Source organism: Danio rerio, chromosome 24, assembly GCF_049306965.1.
Source record: "Danio rerio strain Tuebingen ecotype United States chromosome 24, GRCz12tu, whole genome shotgun sequence".
NCBI lineage: Eukaryota > Metazoa > Chordata > Actinopteri > Cypriniformes > Danionidae > Danio > Danio rerio.
Window position 1 is genome coordinate 8,065,038 of NC_133199.1, and position 18,965 is coordinate 8,084,002.

The 18,965-nt window shown below is 35.5% G+C and overlaps 2 protein-coding genes and 1 long non-coding RNA gene across 7 annotated transcripts in view; 2 read left to right on the forward strand and 1 right to left on the reverse strand.

Moving 5' to 3' along the window:
• zgc:101569 overlaps window positions 1–2,112 on the forward strand; it is a 26,184-nt gene extending 24,072 nt beyond the window's left edge. For 2 of the 4 annotated variants that reach the window (XM_073940319.1, XM_073940320.1), the window contains exons 6-7: window positions 1,628–1,659; window positions 1,744–2,112. In XM_073940319.1, coding sequence (XP_073796420.1) covers window positions 1,628–1,659; window positions 1,744–1,863 — 152 coding nt within the window. In that variant the 3' untranslated portion in view covers window positions 1,864–2,112. 4 annotated transcript variants of the gene reach the window in all.
• On the reverse strand, window positions 274–4,494 carry LOC141380818 (uncharacterized). Its single transcript, XR_012399708.1, has 2 exons — window positions 3,572–4,494; window positions 274–3,486 (listed from the first exon to the last, which is right to left on the reverse strand). It is a non-coding gene; the product is annotated as an uncharacterized lncRNA (long non-coding RNA).
• Window positions 4,495–9,252: 4,758 nt separating this feature from the next.
• The window catches only part of bmp6 (bone morphogenetic protein 6), a 78,957-nt gene continuing 69,244 nt past the window's right edge, over window positions 9,253–18,965 (forward strand). Inside the window, 1 exon segment of one of the 2 annotated variants that reach the window (NM_001013339.1) lies at window positions 9,253–10,222. In NM_001013339.1, coding sequence (NP_001013357.1) covers window positions 9,844–10,222 — 379 coding nt within the window. In that variant the 5' untranslated portion in view covers window positions 9,253–9,843. 2 annotated transcript variants of the gene reach the window in all.

Genomic DNA, 18,965 nt, shown 5'->3' on the forward strand with positions numbered 1-18,965 from the left:
CTCTCCAATAGGGTGTTTATTGTGGATTTGTGTATTTATGAATTGTGTTTTGAATTTAAGTATTGGGTTAGTCTATTTACAAATCGTATTTTGAATTTACGAGCTAGATTTTGTGTATTTACTAATCGTATTTTGAATTCACGAATTGGATTTGTGTATTTACGAATCATGTTTTGAATTTACGAATTGGATTTGTGCATTTACAGATCTTGTTTGGAATTTACGAATTGGATTTATTTGTTTACGAATCGTGTTTTGTCTTCACAAAGTGTATTATGATCTGGATTTTTGTATTTTTGAAACATGCTTCAAATTTATTAATTGGATTTGTGTATTTATAAATCATGTTTTGAATTTACGAATTGGATTTGTGTATTGACAAATCATATTTTGAATTTACAAGTTGGATTTGTTTATTTACGAATCGTGTTTTGTCTTTAGAAAACGTATTTTGAATTTACGAACTGGATTTGTGCATTTACGAATCGTATTTTGAATTTACGAATTGGATTTGTACATTTACGAATCATATTTTGGATTAACGAATTGGATTTGTTTATTTACGTATCGTGTTTTGTCTTTACACAACGTATTTTGAATTTACGAACTGGATTTGTGTATTTTTGAAACGTGCTTCAAATTTATTAATTGGATTTGTGTATTTATAAATCATGTTTTGAATTTATGAATTTGATTTTTTGTATTTACGAATCATATTTTGAATTTACGAGTTGGATTTGTGTATTTACAAATCGTGTTTTGTTTTTACAAATTAGATTTGTGTATTTACATATCGTATTTTGAATTTACGAACTAGATTTTGTGTATTTTTGAATCGTGTTTTGAATTTACTAATTGGATTTGTGTATTTACGAATAGTGTTTCAAATTTATTAATTGGATTTGTGTATTTATAAATCATGTTTTGAATTTATGAATTGGATTTGTGTATTTACAAATCGTATTTTGAATTTACAAATTGGATTTGTGTATTTTTGAAACGTGTTTTGAATTAATGAACTGGATGTGTGTATTTATAAATCATGTTTTGAATTTACGAATTAGGCTTTGTAAACGTAAATTGTCAAGGATGTATGAATTATTATTTGAAAAATTTTCATTTTTGAGACTGACATGGCTTATAAATATAGATTTGAATTAATGAGATATTTTCAAACTATCCTCACACTCCAGTGCATGTCAGTGCATTTTTGTCATGCTGTGCTGCTATGCGTTTGTGTGAGCGATTCCTTTTGTTATATTTATCCACAGTAAAGTTCCCTTGAGGATGTGAGCTAATTAAACTAATGGCAGCAGAGGCACAAGTTCACACACAGTCATGTTAGATGAGAAAAGCTCAAAGCTGATTACAGATACCGTTAAAATAAGCACTTCAGTTTCAAAGTGACGATCATCTTTCCATGGGAGATCTGGACAGAGGCCAGAGCTTTCAAGAGTCCATATCAGATGTGTGTGTGTGTATGTGATGATATGAAAGTCACTTGAGGTCACAGATTACGATTAGCTGAGAAAAAAGAAAATCTATCCTCCTCTGTAGTAGGTTGGCTAGAATAACCCAATTTTGGCATCTTCACATCTAACAGTCAGCCTGTGTTTGTTGATTTTAGCACTTCAAGAGGCTCTTGAACTCGCAGAACAGGTCAGCGCATTTCCACAGCTCTGTCTCCGTGCTGACCGTAACTCCGCCTACCATGCCCTGTTTGACTCCACCTCCTTCAACCAGGCCATGCAGTATGAGACGGATAATGGCATACCAGTCGTTATAGCTGAAGCTGTTGCTGGAGCAGCAAAATTCAGCTCGGGTGTCGGGAGAGGTGGGACGTTCTCCAAGAGTAAACTGTAAACAGACAGGTATTCAGAAATGAAATGTGTGTGTGACTAATTAATACTAGTATTGATCATTGTATAAGCTTTATGGCTATGTGCAGTAGTTCCAATACATTGAATAATTGTGCTTAATCCACTTCAAAGTGCATCTTCAAATCGCTCAGCTTTTTTTAACCGCTGTAAACAGAATATGCATTTGTAAATCACTGTCGCTGTTTAAACAGTATATACTGCTGCTGTATTAAACGTCATATTCTGAAAAGGCTGCTTTTGATTGGTGGAATTTGTTTCAAATCTGCTGCAAAAGTAGCCCTGCCAAGGTGGACTCTACAAGCCCGCTGAAGGTGTCCTGTGGTATCTGGCACCAAGACGTTACCAGCAGATTCTTCAGGAGCTGTGGGTTGGAGATGGAACCACCTTGGATTGAATTTGTTAGTCCAGCACACATGCGCAGTTAGATTGGGATCTAGAGAATTAGGAGGCCAGGACAACACTCTTCATCAAATTCTTCATTCCTGAACAGTGTGTGCAGTGTGCAGGGTCAATATATGCACAGCAACTGTTGTTCAGCCAATGATAAACTTCTGAGGCATACCTGTCAACCCTCCCATTTTTCCCGGGATTCTCCTGTATTTTACTGTTCTATCCCGCTACCATCCCGTAAAATTATTTTCCCGTATTTCTCCCATATTTTCAGTCTTTCTTTGAACAGACGAGCCTCCCTATACGCAACCCATAACGCCCAACCACCAGGGGTCACCCCTTGCTCTAAAACGTGAGTCTTCTGTGCTTTCCCTTTGTTTATGAATGAAAACACTTATGAATAAATGTTAAAAACCCCGTGATTCCTTTTAATAACAGGTGGCGTCACCCATCCTATACAATCCTCAAAACAGTCATAAAATGAAACATAAACAGACACTGTTTCCCAAACGGATTCTGTACACGCGATTTGAAGCGGAGAGAAAGTCTGGATTTTGCGTGCATGTTTAAACAGACATACACACATAATTAATAATGATAACATATAAGGATGTCGATATTGGTGGGGTTTTTTCCCAAACACAACTACTTTCGTCTAAAAAGTTAGGAAAGCAGTCGAATGCTTTCATTATAACTTTAGATGTGTGCATTTTTAAAGTGACACCTCTCATTTAATGTAATAAAAAAAATCTTAATAAATGAGAGATTCATTCGTTGCTCTTTAATCAGAATGTGTAAGTTATACAATGGAGAAACGGCTAATGTGATTGATAGCTTGATCCCTTATTATGGTGGGCATATCCCTTATTTTCACATCCCAATGTTGACAGTATGTTCTGAGGGAGTGCTCACATTATTGCGAGCACGCCCTAATAGTGTGAGCATGCCCTCAGAAGTTTATCGTTGTCCGGTCTGAGACCCACTTTATAACGTATGTTATAAAGCACTATGAGTCGACTCTTTTATAGATGAATCAATAGTTTTAAACACTGTGCACTTTCAGATTAGCTGGATATTTCACTTAACTTAGAGCTGTGTTACACACTACATGGAAGGTCATTCTCAAAAACCCCTAAATAGGGGCTCTTTAAGAGTGCATGCGTATTAACTGACGTTGCTTTGAAAAAAGTTATTTAAAAGATTTTTCTTCCAAAAACTATATTTGTAACGTACAGCAAGTAACGCAATTTTATTGACCTTAGTAACTGTAATCAAATACACAAATTTAAAATGTAGTTTACTGCGTTCCCCAAAAATGTAACACATAACTGTGGAACACATCACACCCAACTTAGCTGTAGATACACTATAAGGTAAAATTAAGAGACTACTTGAAAGTGTTAACTGGATTAATTAGGCATAGGTTTGATTAAGATGTTAATATTTCTTTATAAAGATCTAAAAACTAAAATTCAAAATTTAAAGCAATTTGTTGTCTTTTAAGAGCATTATATAATCGGTAGTTTATAACAAAAAAATAAATAAAAATTTGGTCCCACTTTATATTAAGTGGCCTTAACTAATATGTACTTACACAGGAATTAATAGTTTGTTACAATGTACTTATTGTGTAAATGTATGTATTTACTGTGTACTTATGCGTGATTAAATACATGTATGTAATCATATCTGTAATTAACTTTTTGTAATTACATTTGTAAATACACTGTTGACCATCCCTTACACCTTAACCCACCCTTAAACCTACCCATACCACCAAACCTGTTCATAACCCAACCTCTTTCCCAACTCAAAAGCACCACAAGTGTTCTCAAATACATCAGTAAGTACATTGCATTTATTTTTTTGATGCAAGTACATAGTAGTTAAGGACACTTAATATAAAGTGGGACCAAATGTTTTACTTAAATATTACTCTAAAACCCTGAAGTTCTGTGCTTTGATCAAGGGAATGGTCATTTTCTATATGTGTTTTTAAAGTGAACCATTGTCTAGACAGTATGATGACAGGAGGGTTAGTCTGTTAACTGACCCCTCACAGAATCACGCACAGGTCGTTTATCACACTTCTGGCAGCCGATTAGCAACTGACCCTTGAAGAATGGATGAGTTTAAACATGAATGCTGACTTTTTGCATTCCTTGTTGTCTTTGCCTGTCATCCTATTCGCGATAAGGCTCCTTAAAATAAATTTGCCCCTTTCTAATGTCAAGTTGCCTTTTTTTTTATAGCAGATTACCATGAAAACAAAACAAGCATCTTACTTTTGCAGATCTTGTAATGGAATGGCATATTAAGTGACATGCTATACACGCACTTTGTCTAATGGCTGTGCGCAAGTGTGTGTTTAACACTTTCAGCAACTGATTGAAATCCATTTGCAGAGGAATGTCCAGCTTTTATCTCGCTTAGCCTGCTTATCTTGTCGCTGCTGTCTCCTGTCTGTTTCATTTCACTGCTTAAAATATTTTCTTTTGTAACCCAAGGTTGGGTCAAAAATGGACAAACCCAATGCGAGTGTTTTTTTTTAAATTAAATTTAAATTACACTTTGTAACCCAGCAGTTGGGTTTATCCGACACAATCTCACGGCAATTCGTAACTTTGTCATTTAGTGGCTATTTCGTACGAATTCGTATGATCTAATTCGTACATTTTAGTACGATTTGCTCATCCCCCAATGACGGTTGGATTTAGGGGTGGGGTTAGGTGCCACGCCTACTTTTTAAAATCGTACAATTTCGTACGACTGAACTTATACGAATTCGTACGAATTAGCCACTAAACTGCCAAAACGTAAAATACCTACGTTTTCTCGTGAGATCAGGCTGGTTTATCTATATGTGATCCAACTTTGGGTTACAACAACTCAATTTTTTTGAGGATACATTAATTAAATAAAAAGAACTACAGTTATTTTTCCAATCAACCCCAGTTAATAGTGATTAAATCGTTAAAGAAAAATAAGAGTTTGATACAATCCAGTACATTAACACCATTGGCATGCATTCCATCAAAATATCCACATGGGAAATTTTAACCCAATTAACAGAATACAAAATGTGTTTTCTGTGTGTGTGTTTTATTTGAATGATGGGTTATCAGTGACTGGGCTGATGAAGGGAAGTGAAGGGGATGGGGTGACTGGGATTGGATTGTGCTGCTGGTCTTTGATGCATGCATCTCTGCCCAGCTAGATAAGATTAGCCACTCGGAGATAACAACACACAGGCATCTTATCAATCTGAATCTCCCCAGACACAACATAGTGTGTGAAATCAGTCTCCATAACATAAACATGTAAGCTCTAACTGGTATTGTAGTAAGTTCAGTGAGTGTCTCATCTTTAAAGCATTGCACCTGACCCTGACCACAATCTCCAGATTGCTGTCTATCTGTGTGATGTCTGCAATCACAAACATCAGAGAACTTTAAAAAAAAAATACCTTAGAAAGACAGAAGATCAAGAATATAGAGAGGATAAAGAGTTCTGTGCATTGTCAAAAATTAATTTGTACCTCAAAAAAAAGAAGTCAGAAGTATTAGCCCCCTTGAATTATTAGCCCCCCTAAACTATTAGCCCCCTTGAATTATTAGTCCCCCGGTTTATCGGTTTTTAATGAAGAGAAGAATTTTCAACACATTTCTAAACATAATAGTTTTAAATAACTCATTTCTAATAACTGATTTATTTTATCTTTGCCATGATGACAGTAAATAAAAGACTTAGGTTTACTAGGCAGGTTAGGGTAATTAGGTAAGCTATTATATAACGATGGTTTGTTTTGTAGACTCAAAGGTTTGTTCTGTAGACTAGAATCGAAAAGAAATACAGCTTAAAATGGCTAATAATTTTGACTTTAAAATGTTTTTTAAAAAATTAAAAACTGCTTTTTTTCTAGCCAAAATAACACAAATAAGGCTTTATCCAGAAGAAAAAATATTATCAGATATAGTGTGTAAATTTCCTTGCTCTGTTAAACATCATTTGGGAAATTTTTGAAAAAGGAAAAAAAAAATAAAGGGGGCTAATAATTTTGACTTCAGCAATGGGACATTCTACCAAAAACATACATTTTCACTTATAAAGGAATGTGACAGGGCCTGACTTTTAAGCTTGTTGTCCTCCAAAAACTTATTAAAGAATATGACATATCAATGATAGAACACATCCTTGATCACTTTTTTTATTGCTTGAACTGACTATACAAGAACAACAGAACAAAGTTCAGGGGATCACAAACAGATCTTAAAAAAGTCAATAATAGTCATAGGAGAAAATATACAAATACAAATAAAACACCATTAGACAGAAAGGGAAAATATATAGTGTTATTAATAATACAATAATAATACTAAAAAGATTAAATTAAACAAACAAAATTTAAACAAATTAATGAAATGACAATGACACTTAAACAAATATCCATGAGGAAAGCAGCTGAAATCGAGGATATTCTTTAAATACATCTGTATATTTCAGGAATCTTAGGGTTTTTTTATTCTTAATAAGATGATTTGATTTAAAATGGGGGTTAAATTCTATTCTAAATTAAGCAAATAATGGGTAATTATTAGCGAATTTCTGTTTGTGAATGAAAAATTTGCTATATAAGTAAAAAAAAATTAATGTGTTCCAGGGGTTTATCTTTTGGGTTATTATAATAAAAAATAAATGTATTTTAGACTAAAGCAATTCACATCATTGGTGAAAACAAATACTGTATATGAGAACTTAGGAGTGACATAAATTGCTTGGAATTTGGACATCAACATATGTACTAATGTCTCCAGTGTTTGTTTGCAGAAAAAAACAGGAGCTGTCAATGTTCCAAAATTTTGAAATACTTAAATAAAATTTATGTTAAATTTGAAAATGTATTTCTTTTGCCTTCTTTGAAATGCAACATTTCCCAGGTAAAAACCAGGTTGTATTCCAGTCTATATCCTAAACCATGGACCTCCAGTAAAACTTTCGTCTAGAAGACATTTTCCTTTTAAATTGAAAAATCTGATGCTCAAACCTATTGTTACATTTCTTATCTAACAGACTAACACCTTCTGAAAGCTAAGGAGAATGAATATACACTGAGCTCCTTAAGGGTTAAATCTACAGTGACTTTTAACAAGGTGAACTAACCCATCCTTGATCACTGTCAGCTTCTCCTCCATCAAATGATGTCACTTCCGAGTTATATCCTTAAAGATATATTGTGGTCATTCCATGTTAAATTTAATGCAAACGTGAAAGGACAGACAGAAACATGACGACAATTGTATATTTATTTTTATTATATATTTGCAGTATTTACTGGTATCATTTATTTATAATTTCATGTTTTAGTCAATTAATGTGAATTTTAACAACTCAAACTTGGCTATTTTTTTAAATAACTGTTTTTAGCATAACTAAAATTCAATCGGGCTGAAGACAAGGACAATGACAGGGTTCGTACATTTGTAAAATGTTTTTTTTTTTATATATATAAAAATATATGTGACACATCACAGTGAAGAAGTGATGGAGGTTTCTTGAACAGAAAAACTTCCTGCAAAACTGCATTTGTTTTTCACAGAATAGCAACACATACAGTTTACAGAGTCAGGTAACTTTTTGATATGTTTCACAACCTGATTCCATAAGATAACTTTCCATTTATCAACTTTATTATTCTTATTTTGTACTCAGGCTTTAAAAAAGAGAAACAAAACAGCATTCATCTAAAGCAATTGTGTAACACCAAGAATTGTGAGATCTCTTGGGGGATCATACAGTCAAAATAAATGGTACGCAAGCTGTCACTGAGGTGGTAACTTTTCAAAAGGTACACACTTGTACTTAAAGGGTCCATATCGGTACCTCAAAAGTATATATTAGTACCTAAAATTTTAATATAGTAACACTTTTGTACTTTTCAGGAACTATATGTACCCTTAAAGTATTAATATGGACCCATTAGGTAAATGTGTACCTTTTGATATACCACACCAGTGACAGCTCACTTACCTCTGAGAATGTACATTTCTAAAGTGTTTTTAATAAAGAAAACATTTTTATTTGACCGAATGAATGACATATTTCTTTACAGAACAACTCACAGAAATCATCCATCAGTTCATTTTAGAAATTTTGGCATGAAATACTTTTTATTCGCTGTATTTATGTTTTTTCATTTATTTCAGGGACAGATAATATGTTTCTAGTGAAATGTCCCGTTTTTTGTCCTGTTATCTTTGTGCATTTGAACATGATATTACGTTGGTGTCATGTCCAAAACATCAGCCCACTGTAACACTATTGGGCTGCACAATTTCTCTTCAGTCTCTTGCGGTAATTTTCTATGTCGTTAGGGGTCATGCTTTGGCCATAAAATGGCTCGATTACACAGCGCAAGTTTATTTGAAATTTTTGTGGTATTCTAACTTACAAATGAATTACAAAAATAACTACTCGGATAATTATCCACATGAGTTTTTTGTCATCATTTCGCTGTATAACAAGCGGAAATCGGTCGAATTAATTCATTGCCGGGCTGCGTTTTCTGGTGTGCGTAACACGCTTTTAGCCTATCCCATAAGTTATAAAACTGTCTGTATATAACTGAATAAACTTTAAAAAACTACATTCAGTTGTATTCTGCGCTTCAAAACAAGAATGCTCCCGTTTTTACAACGAAACCCTCTTGTAGCTTTTGCAATGAATGAATCCACCTGAGGTGTTGGAAGGTAAAACAGAAATGAAGCGTTACAGCCGCGTTGCGTCGCTCGCATGCAGACTATACTGTTGCTGACATGAGAGATGATTGTCATTTACATGTAGAAGACACGTTGACGTACGAGTAAAGACGAGTTAAAGGATGTTAAAACTGTCTCGTAAAGCTCCACCTCTGTCTGGGCGGGCTTGAGACGCGTCTACCTGCATCTGCCCCGTTATTTAAAAGCCTCTGAGACAGACGCGCTGTCCACTCTACAAACACGAGGGATCAGTCAGAGGTCAAATAAAAACCATTTGACGGAGAAGATACATAGCAAAGACGTTTTGGAATAGTAAAACTTCTAATTCTCAATTATACAAAACTTTTTATTTGATGGGACACGCAGAAGTTTCCAGCTGTCTTCTGTCCGGAGCGACACATCACGGTGAAGAATTGATGGAGGCGTCGCGAACAGAACAACTCCCTGGGCAACTGCGTTTGTTCTGCACAGGATAACAATACATAACTTACAAAGTCAGGTTACATTTTGATATGTTTTACAACCTCATGAGATAGCTTTTCCATTCATTAACTATATTATTATTATTTTGTTGCTTTAAAAAAAGAGAAAGAAACAGCATCGCTCTAAAGAACCTATAATGTAACACTAAGAAACTTTGTGATCTCTTAGGGGACCATACAGTCCAAATAATGTATTTAATTAACAGCAGAGTTCTTAGTTGAACCTGTAGGAACCAGTGAAGAACCTATGGCGTGATTAAGAAGAGGACAGAACATTGTTTTGGAAGTGATTTAGAAGTGCACCCTAATCATAATCAACAGAGACTGGATGTAAATATGACGAGCGCCTGGTTTGCTCTGCTGAGCTTCTTGTGGAGCTGTTGTTTGGCAGGTAGCAGTTCTGTACTGGATGGCTTTGAGCTTCAGTCCAACTTCATACATCGGAGGTTACGGTCTCAGGAGAAGAGGGAGATGCAGAAAGAGATTCTGTCCATACTGGGACTGAACCACAGACCCAGACCGCATCTGAACAGCGGCAAATATAATTCAGCACCCCTCTTCATGCTGGATCTGTACAACAGCATGTCCACTGAAGAGAAGAGCGACGTGGATCAGTACAGGTCACTGTTCACCACCACACGACCTGCTTTGGCTTCGCATCATGACACTGAGTTCCTGCATGACGCTGACATGGTCATGAGTTTTGTCAATTTGGGTAAGGCAAAATTTCCTTGATCGTGTTATTCTTGTGGTTGTTATGGATGAGTTGTCTGTTAATGTAAAATGAGAGCTTTATGTTTAGATGTCTGATAAAAGACATAATAAAGAAAAAAATATTTACTAATAGATTAAGACCATACATTTGGCCACTTATGGGCTTACAGTGCTCAGCATATAAAAGTACACCCCTCACAAATCTATTTTTTAAATTCAGATATTTAATAGGAAGCTTTATATATGTGCTTATACATTAGATCAGTGGTTCTCAAAGTGGGGGTCGGGACCCCCCGAGGGGTCGTGGGGCAATGAAGGGGGGTCGCCTGGTGATTTCCAAAAATCTATTTATTTGTATTAATATAAACATTTTTATTAATATAATGTATTAAAACATATTTTATCCATAACTATACTGAAAATAAAAATAGTTGTTTATAGTTACTATATACTATATAGTTACTATAGTAGCTTATAGTTACTAGTTCTATTGGATTGCGACCCCTGGGGTAATTACATTATATTAAAGGCAGCAATAGCGTCAAATGCATTTTGATTTTATAACATCAGGTTATACTTTCTGGCACATTTAAAGCACTGACACAAATATAATTGGTGTGTCTGCATCATTGCATGCAAGGTTTCTGTATTTATAACCACCTCAGAGGATATTGGGGGTCGCGAGTCACTGGCATTGTTATTTTGGGGGTCGCGGGCTGAAAAGTTTGGGAACCCCTGCATTAGATTAGTCAGTATTGAAGCCAAATTTGGAGCTTATCTAACAAAATATTTTACAATACGGTCCAAAAACTATTACACCCAAATTTATGTTTTAGAAAAATATGAATCTATTTTAATAAATATATAATATAATTTTTTTCGGTTGTAATTTATTTTTGCAATATTTAGCTTGCCTTTAATTGTATTATCTTTCAATTTCTTAATATGTTTGGTGACTAAAATATTATTTTAATTTATATATTTGTTAAATAAATCCGTTTTGTTTAAAAGCACTTAATACATTGCATATATTCACTGAGAAATGGATAAAAATATTCATTTTCAAAATGGGGTGTACTCAATTATGCTGAGCACTGTAGTTAATGTGAAGAACTGCACCTGTGTTTTCTTGGTTAAGGCACCTGTGTGTAAACCAACTTCATACATCCACTGAAATAGAAATATTATTTTTTTTATAAAATTATTCTGTTAATATAATCTGGTAACTTTTAGGCTTTTGTAGTTTTAAAGCCAAATATGCATATTTTTGTGAAATATTTTGCTTAAACGTGTGCTATTTTCTTTACACTCTAAAAATGATTGGATCAAAAAGATTAATCATATAATATACTTATCATAATTTATTATACTAAGTTAATCATCTTCCTAATTAACAATTTTAAGCTACACGTGCAATTTTAAGTATGTTTGATACAGTCTATAATTTACAAACAACTCTCAAAAGTTGAGAGTTTTTTATTAGGGTAGTGTATAACTTATAGTAGTACTGGATAATATATCACTTCAGCACCGATATCACAATGTGATCATTAGCAATAGTCACATTGCAATTGTAGATTATAGATTGTTTATTAGATTTAATGGAGATGCACTCTCACTAAAGAATCATCCCGATCCATCTAACATTTTAAATTCTTTTCAAATAGAGATATTAAGTGGTGAAACTGTATTCATATTTTACAGTAAAGACATATCGCAATCTTTATTTTTCCAATATTGTGCATCCCTAACTGATGCCTAATTTAAATTTAATTTAAATGACATTCTTTTTGTGGACACTATTTGTTAAACTTTTTAAATAATGAATCTCATATCAATCCAAAGAAATAATTCCTTCAAATATCTTACTTAACACATGTACAGATAATTTTTTAAAAAGATTTATTTATTGTATTTTTATGACAGCTAACAAACAAAAGTAAAAAGATAATAACATTACAAATCGAAAAAAAAGTAAATAACAGTACAAAATTGATTAAAAGCATACCACACTATAACCCTCATATTGTGCCACACACAGTATATGATGTGCATTCATTTTTCAAATTGAGCATATAAGCAGGTCGGTACCGGAAGTTGAGGTTGACAGCATGGTGTATCAAGTAAAATAAACAATGATGGTAAAAGAAATAAAAGAAAATAAAAAATTAAAAGCAAGAAAAAAGGGAAAATATAATAAACTAAATAGGCTAGGATCTATCATATATTTCTTCTAATATCTTCTAATGATTAAAATATTTGAATGATGTTTTATTTATTTTTTTGATAATTTTTTTTTTCTTATACAAAGTATTTTTGACTATTGCCAAAAATACACCCATGCAACATAAGACTGGTTTCGTGATCATATATTCTGGCCATATATCATGGTAACTGAAGCACTCATTGTACTTTTTTTTTGGTGAATATTGTATTGCAACACTTTTATAACTGACATCTATCAGGCTGAAAGTGACCCCGAGCACAGTGTCAGACCACAAGTCTGTTTATGCTCAGGGTTTCTGTGTGGTTTGCTCCAGTAAACACAGACCTCATTAATGGAGGGAGTATTCGTGTCCAAGATTCACTTGTTTATGTGAACTTCCCTCTACGGGGCCAGGAGTTGCCCAATTAAGTTAATTATAACAATACAAACTCTTCTGGCTCTGCTCACTGCATCTGCGCGCCAATTCAGTTGCCAGAGATGCTTTTGTGCGAGTTGCAACATTCTGCTTGTTATTTGGGATCCTTTCAAAGCTCATTTGTCTCTGCACGAGCGTTTTGATCGCTGTTTTCTGGGGTCAGTTGAACACTTGATGGGCACATGTCTTTGATTGACACGTTGGCCACATTTTTTTGTTGCTGCTTGTAAAAACACTGAATATTACAAAAATCGACCACACTGTGCTATTCGTTTAAAGTGGCTTTTCGCATTTAGCAATTTAATTTTTTTTTTACAAAGGAAGTCATATAATTTTAGCTTAGAGTGACTTGCCTGTGATTCAAGTGTTAATTCTTCTCTGGTCATTTATTGCAGTCATCCGTCTAGAACACCTATGACTAATATCCAATTATAGGAGAAAAGGGAAGCTTCAGTATATATTGGCGTACAGCAACTTGACCAGTGTTGTTGTAACTCATCCAGAAATAGCAGGGCTTTTTGTTGTGGACATTTGGAAAGTCAATGCATCCCATGAATCATCTTACGACTGTGGAAAGAGTACAAATTTCCTTTTTATTGTGTGGCTTCATGAGTAGTCAGGATTTCTGACCCCAAGTTAAACATTGCTGGTACATTGTGTTGGGTTGTACTGTAAACCATACATACATAAATATATATAAAAAAAAAAAAGTCATGATTGGCATGCCTTCCTATAATTTTAAACCAGTTTCAAATATATATATATATATATATATATATATATATATATATATATATATATATATATATATATATATATTAGGGTTGGGGCGACGATAGACGATGCCATCGTCAATCACCAATGGCCAATAGACAACACGATGCTGATAAGGCATCGCCGATGCTTCACCCCCTTTGCAAACCCGCTCGCGAAAAATACACACTTAGGCCCCATTTACACTAATACGTCTTAGTGTTAAAATGGCATTTTAGAACAAAAATGATCCGCATCCACACGGTGTTTTACCTAGCATTTCTGAACAGCCCTCTGCTGAAAACGCACATCACGTGACCACACACACAGACACAAGTGGTGCACAGCCACACGCTTCTCTCTCAGAGCTCCAGAGACAGAGAGCAGTGCACGTCTTTATCAAGGTTGTACCGCTGTATCGCGTCTCATTACAGTTGTCAAGACATCCCAAGTCTCCTGGAAGTTACGCACCCTTCTCACCGCCAGATCCCTCCTCGCTCTTCAGAAATGTCGTGCGCAGTCCATCAACAACCCATCGTCGTTGCCATCGTCCATCACCGATGCCATCGTCCATCGCAATGTTTCACATTAGACGTCGTACGATGCCAAATTGGTCGACATCGCCCAACCCTAATATCTATCTATCTATCTATCTATCTATCTATCTATCTATCTATCTATCTATCTATCTATCTATCTATCTATCTATCTATCTATCTATCTATCTATCTATCTATCTATCTATCTATCTATATATATAGAATATAGTATATATATAAGAAATGTATAGAATGCCTAAAATCAAATATCAAACTATGAAATGGTTGCTACTTTATACATTGCCTAGGCACTCTATTGAATGCAGAGTTGCCATACGGCAAAGCATGTAACTGGCCTACCCCCACTATTTTTCACACCACTGATGGTCAATGATGGCGGTGGTGCTTGGGTTGTTGTTTGATGATGGCGATCCTTCCTTCCACTTAAAGAAACCTAGCCCAATGATCAATAAAGGCTTTTGTTGTGCTCTTCTGACACTTTGCCAAATTGACACTTAAGAAAACTATTTATGTCTATCTTCTATATAATGCCTAGAAATTGTATGCAAAATCTTTACAAAAAGTTTTCAGCCTTTGCCTAAAAACATCAGGCATTCTATACATTTCCAAGGCTTTCTATTCATTTATTTTGCGCATACAAGCGGGCGCAGCAGCCATTTGAATCTTTTTGGCCCGAGACTTCCGGTCTCATTCACTTCCATTCATCTTTAGATGTTAAAAACAGCTCGTTCTGCTGCTTGATGTAACAAACTGATATTTTTTTATTATTATATTATTCTGCTTTGTCTGTATAGTTATGCAAACACTTGTTTGTAGAGCAAGTAGTTTGAACGTTTTCTGCAGTTTATTATTCCTAGTCATTTCTCCCATAGGCAGCTAAATCGAAAGTTCTAAAACAATCTTCGCTCTTCTGCATTGAAGAATAAGGGCAAGAGAATGCCTAGAAAATGTTTAGAATGCCTAAAACGGAACGTCAAAGTATGAAATTATTGCTACTTTATACATTGCGTAGGCATTCAATGCAGAGCTGCTGTACGGCAAAGCACTTTTTCCCGCCATTTTTCCCACCACTGATGACCATGTTAGCGGTGGCGCTTGGGTCGTTGTTTGATGAACCCTGGCTTTAAGTTGAGTATTTATTCATATTCATATTATTATTATTATTATTTATTTTTTTCTTATCTGCAAGTACAACCTTTGAGTTTAAGAGTTTTGTTACAGATACAGTTTGATGATCGTCCCATATTCTGCTGTCGATCTCCGTTTTTCCTGAACAGTCTTGTTCTGTTTACAGAAGGGTAGAGGATGCCCTAAGCTTTTCTTGGCACAGAGAGTTTTGAGGAAACTCCCATCTCTTGTTTGCGCTGGTAATATTGTGTGTTTGCCTTTTTTCTGGATAAGGGGGGGATCTTCCACTAATCCAGGGAAAATCCACAGGGGGAAAAGCATTTCTCTTTTCTCTTCTTTGGTCCATCGTTGTTTTTTTTCCACCTGGATCTTTTGTGTTTGGTCACATTTCCTCCTCTAACTCTCTCGTATAAACGCATACACAAACTCATTCTGTTCCTCTGTGCACGTCTTAACTAGAGCCCGGCTGTCACTTAGCAAAGTCAACAAACACCCAGATGAGTACAGGTAAGCTTCGCTTTAGGACTGTAAAGTAGTAAAAGTGACCCACACAGAGTTTTAGGGGGTTTCTCAGAAGCTTAACAAGGTCTAGACAATCCTGGCTTCTTATAACTGTATGAATCCTGTGTTTCACAACATGCTTTCATTTCTCTCTTCCGCTCTTAATAACGTCTTTCAGCGTGCTGAACTCCAAATCTGGGCTAAGCTGTTTGTTTTGCGCCACGGTGTGTTTCTAAACCCACATTTTATCACACAGTTAGTGTGCCGCAATCAGTCAATGAATTGTTTGATGTTGGCAGGTTATGCACAACACAGATGACCTTTCTGAAAGACCGCCTGTGGATCACAGACACAGGAGGGCTGTATCACTTCTGGTCTGCATGCGGGCGTTAACATGGAAATTAGGGAAGGAATTTAAGTTATGCTTTAACTTCGTAAAGAAGTAAAGGGATTTTCTCAGGGGTGAGTCAGCAGACTGATAAGAACTGTTGAAAACACTCAACAAATGAGACCAGTCGCCTGTTTTGCACTGACTTTACAGGAAAACTGCCAGTATTTTGAGGGACACATTTGGTGGAGTGTGTGACCCAGAACTGAGTGTTATACTTTAATTAGCACCTTCATTACTTGGTTCATTTATCATCTGAACCCAAGCTTAGTTCGTCCAATCTTTAACCACACTGTCTGAAAAAAGGTACCGTGAGGGTACAATTTTGTACCCAAGAGGAAAATAAAGGTACAAACATTCAGATTTAGGAATGAAAGGTACATTTTTTGTAGCTTTTCATTATAAAATCAGTTACATCCTATTTATTTTCGAACTCACACACAACATCGTTAGACTTTAATATTAGGTTAAATGTAGGTCATGGCGTCAGGTGACCAAAATTCAATTTTTAGCCAGCGTTTAAGGACAACGTTAATTAGACATCCTATAACTATGACCAATGTCATATTGACTTCAAATACTGACATTTATTAGTCAGGTATGGCAACCAAAATCCACCACATTTTATACACACATTGATGTATAAAATACATAGATAGATGTAATGGTGGTAACGTCCACACAACGTCAAGCTGTAACATCATTAGACGTTGATATTTGCTTGATTTTGAGTTGAAGTGTGACTTTAGAGCTCAATACTTTGTTGATGCACTTTTGGCAGCAATTACAGCCTCAAGTCTTTTTGAATATGATGCCGCAAGCTTGGCACACCTGCCTTGGGAGTTTTTGCCTATTTTTGTAGTATCTCTCAATCTCTATCAGGTTGAATGGGAAGCGACGGTGTACAGCCATTTTTAGATCTCTCCAGAGATGTTCAATAGGATTTAGGTTTGGGCTCTGGCTGGGCCACTCATGCACATTTACTGAGTTGTTGTGAAGCCACTCCATTGATATTTTGGCGGTGTGCTTTGGGTCATTGTCCTGCTGGAAGATGAACCGTCGCTCCAGTCTGAGGTCAAGAGCATTCTGAAGCAGGTTTTCATTCAGGATGTTTCTGTACATTGCTGTATTCATCGTTCCCTCTGTCCTGACTAGTTTTCCAGCTCCTGCTGCTGAAAAACATCCCCACAGCATGATGCTGCCACCACCACACTTCACTGTAGGGATGGTATTAGCCTGGTGATGAGCTGGTTTTCTCTAAACGTAATGTCTGGCATTCACTCCAAAGAGTTCAATTTTATTCTCATCAGACAAGAGAGATTTGTTTCTTATGGTCTGAGAGTCCTTCAGATGCCTTTTAGCAACTTTTAAGTGGGGAGTGGCTTCCGTCTGGTCACTCTACCATACAGGCCTGATTGGTGGATTGCTGCACAGATGGTGACCAACGGGTTATTGATCACCTCCCTGACTAAGGCTCTTCTCCCCTGATAACTCAGCTTAGATGGCTGGCCAGCTCTTGGAGGAGTCCGGGTGGTTCCAAACATCTTCCACTTATCGATGATGGAGTCCACTTTGCTCATTGGAACTTTCAGAGCAGCAGAAATTTTTCTGTAACCTTCCCCAGCCTTGTGCCTCAAGACAGTCCTGTCTCGAAGATCTACAGACAATTCCTTTGTCTTCATGCTTGGTTTGTGCATTGACATGCACTGTCAACCCTGGGCTCTTATATAGACAGGTGTATGCCTTTTCAAATCATGTCCAATCAACTGAATTTACCACAGGTGAATCCAATTAAGCTGCTGAAACATCTCAAGGATGATCAGTGGAAACAGAATGTACCTGAGCTCAATTTAGAGCTTTACGGCAAAGGCTGTGAATACTGATGTACATGTGATTTTTCAGCTTTTTTATTTTTAATACATTTTCAACAATTTAAAAAAATATTTTTTCACATTGTCATTATGGGTTATTGTGTGTAGAATAAAAAAAATAAATTAATTAATTTAATCCATTGTGGAATAGGGTTGCAACATAAAAATATTTGGAAAAAGTGAAGCACTATGAATACTTTCCGGATGCACTGTATATCAGTCTGCTTCCTCCATCCCTTTTCTTGTGCAACCGAAGAGTTCTGCAATGTAATGTGCTAGTAATTATATAGATATTAAGATCTCTCCTTCATATTTGAAAAGTCTTGTCACTGATTGGTTATGTCTGAATACCTAAATCTGATCACTTCCAATTAACAGTGTAGACAGTGTGCCAAAAAATATGGGATTGGAGAAATAAAATATGATTTGATTGCAGAGGGAACAGCCAAATAAACCCCCAATTTTTTATTACATTTTTTTAAAGGCATCCTACAATCATTGAACGCATGTAGACAAAGCCAAAAATGTTTAAGTCTGTACAACCACCTAAATAAGTCAAATAAAATGTGATAATGTTATTTATTTGTTTGTTTGATGCTGTTAATAACATTTGGTCTGATGAATACTGTATGATACCATTATAGTCATCAGTGGTGAAAAGCTGAACTGAAGCCCAGCTCATGTAATCACTAAAGCAATATTTCTCCTTGAGTAATAGTTTGTGGCAGTTTTATGCCGTAAAAGAGGCAAACGAAAAGGCCAGATCTAAATCTTCAAATATCTCCAGAGATTTTTGTGGGTGCTGATTCTGTGCGCATCTACAAAACACTAATGCGCCACGAAATAGTACATATTTGCTCACAGGCCACTTTATTAGGTACACCTGTCCAACTGCTCGTTA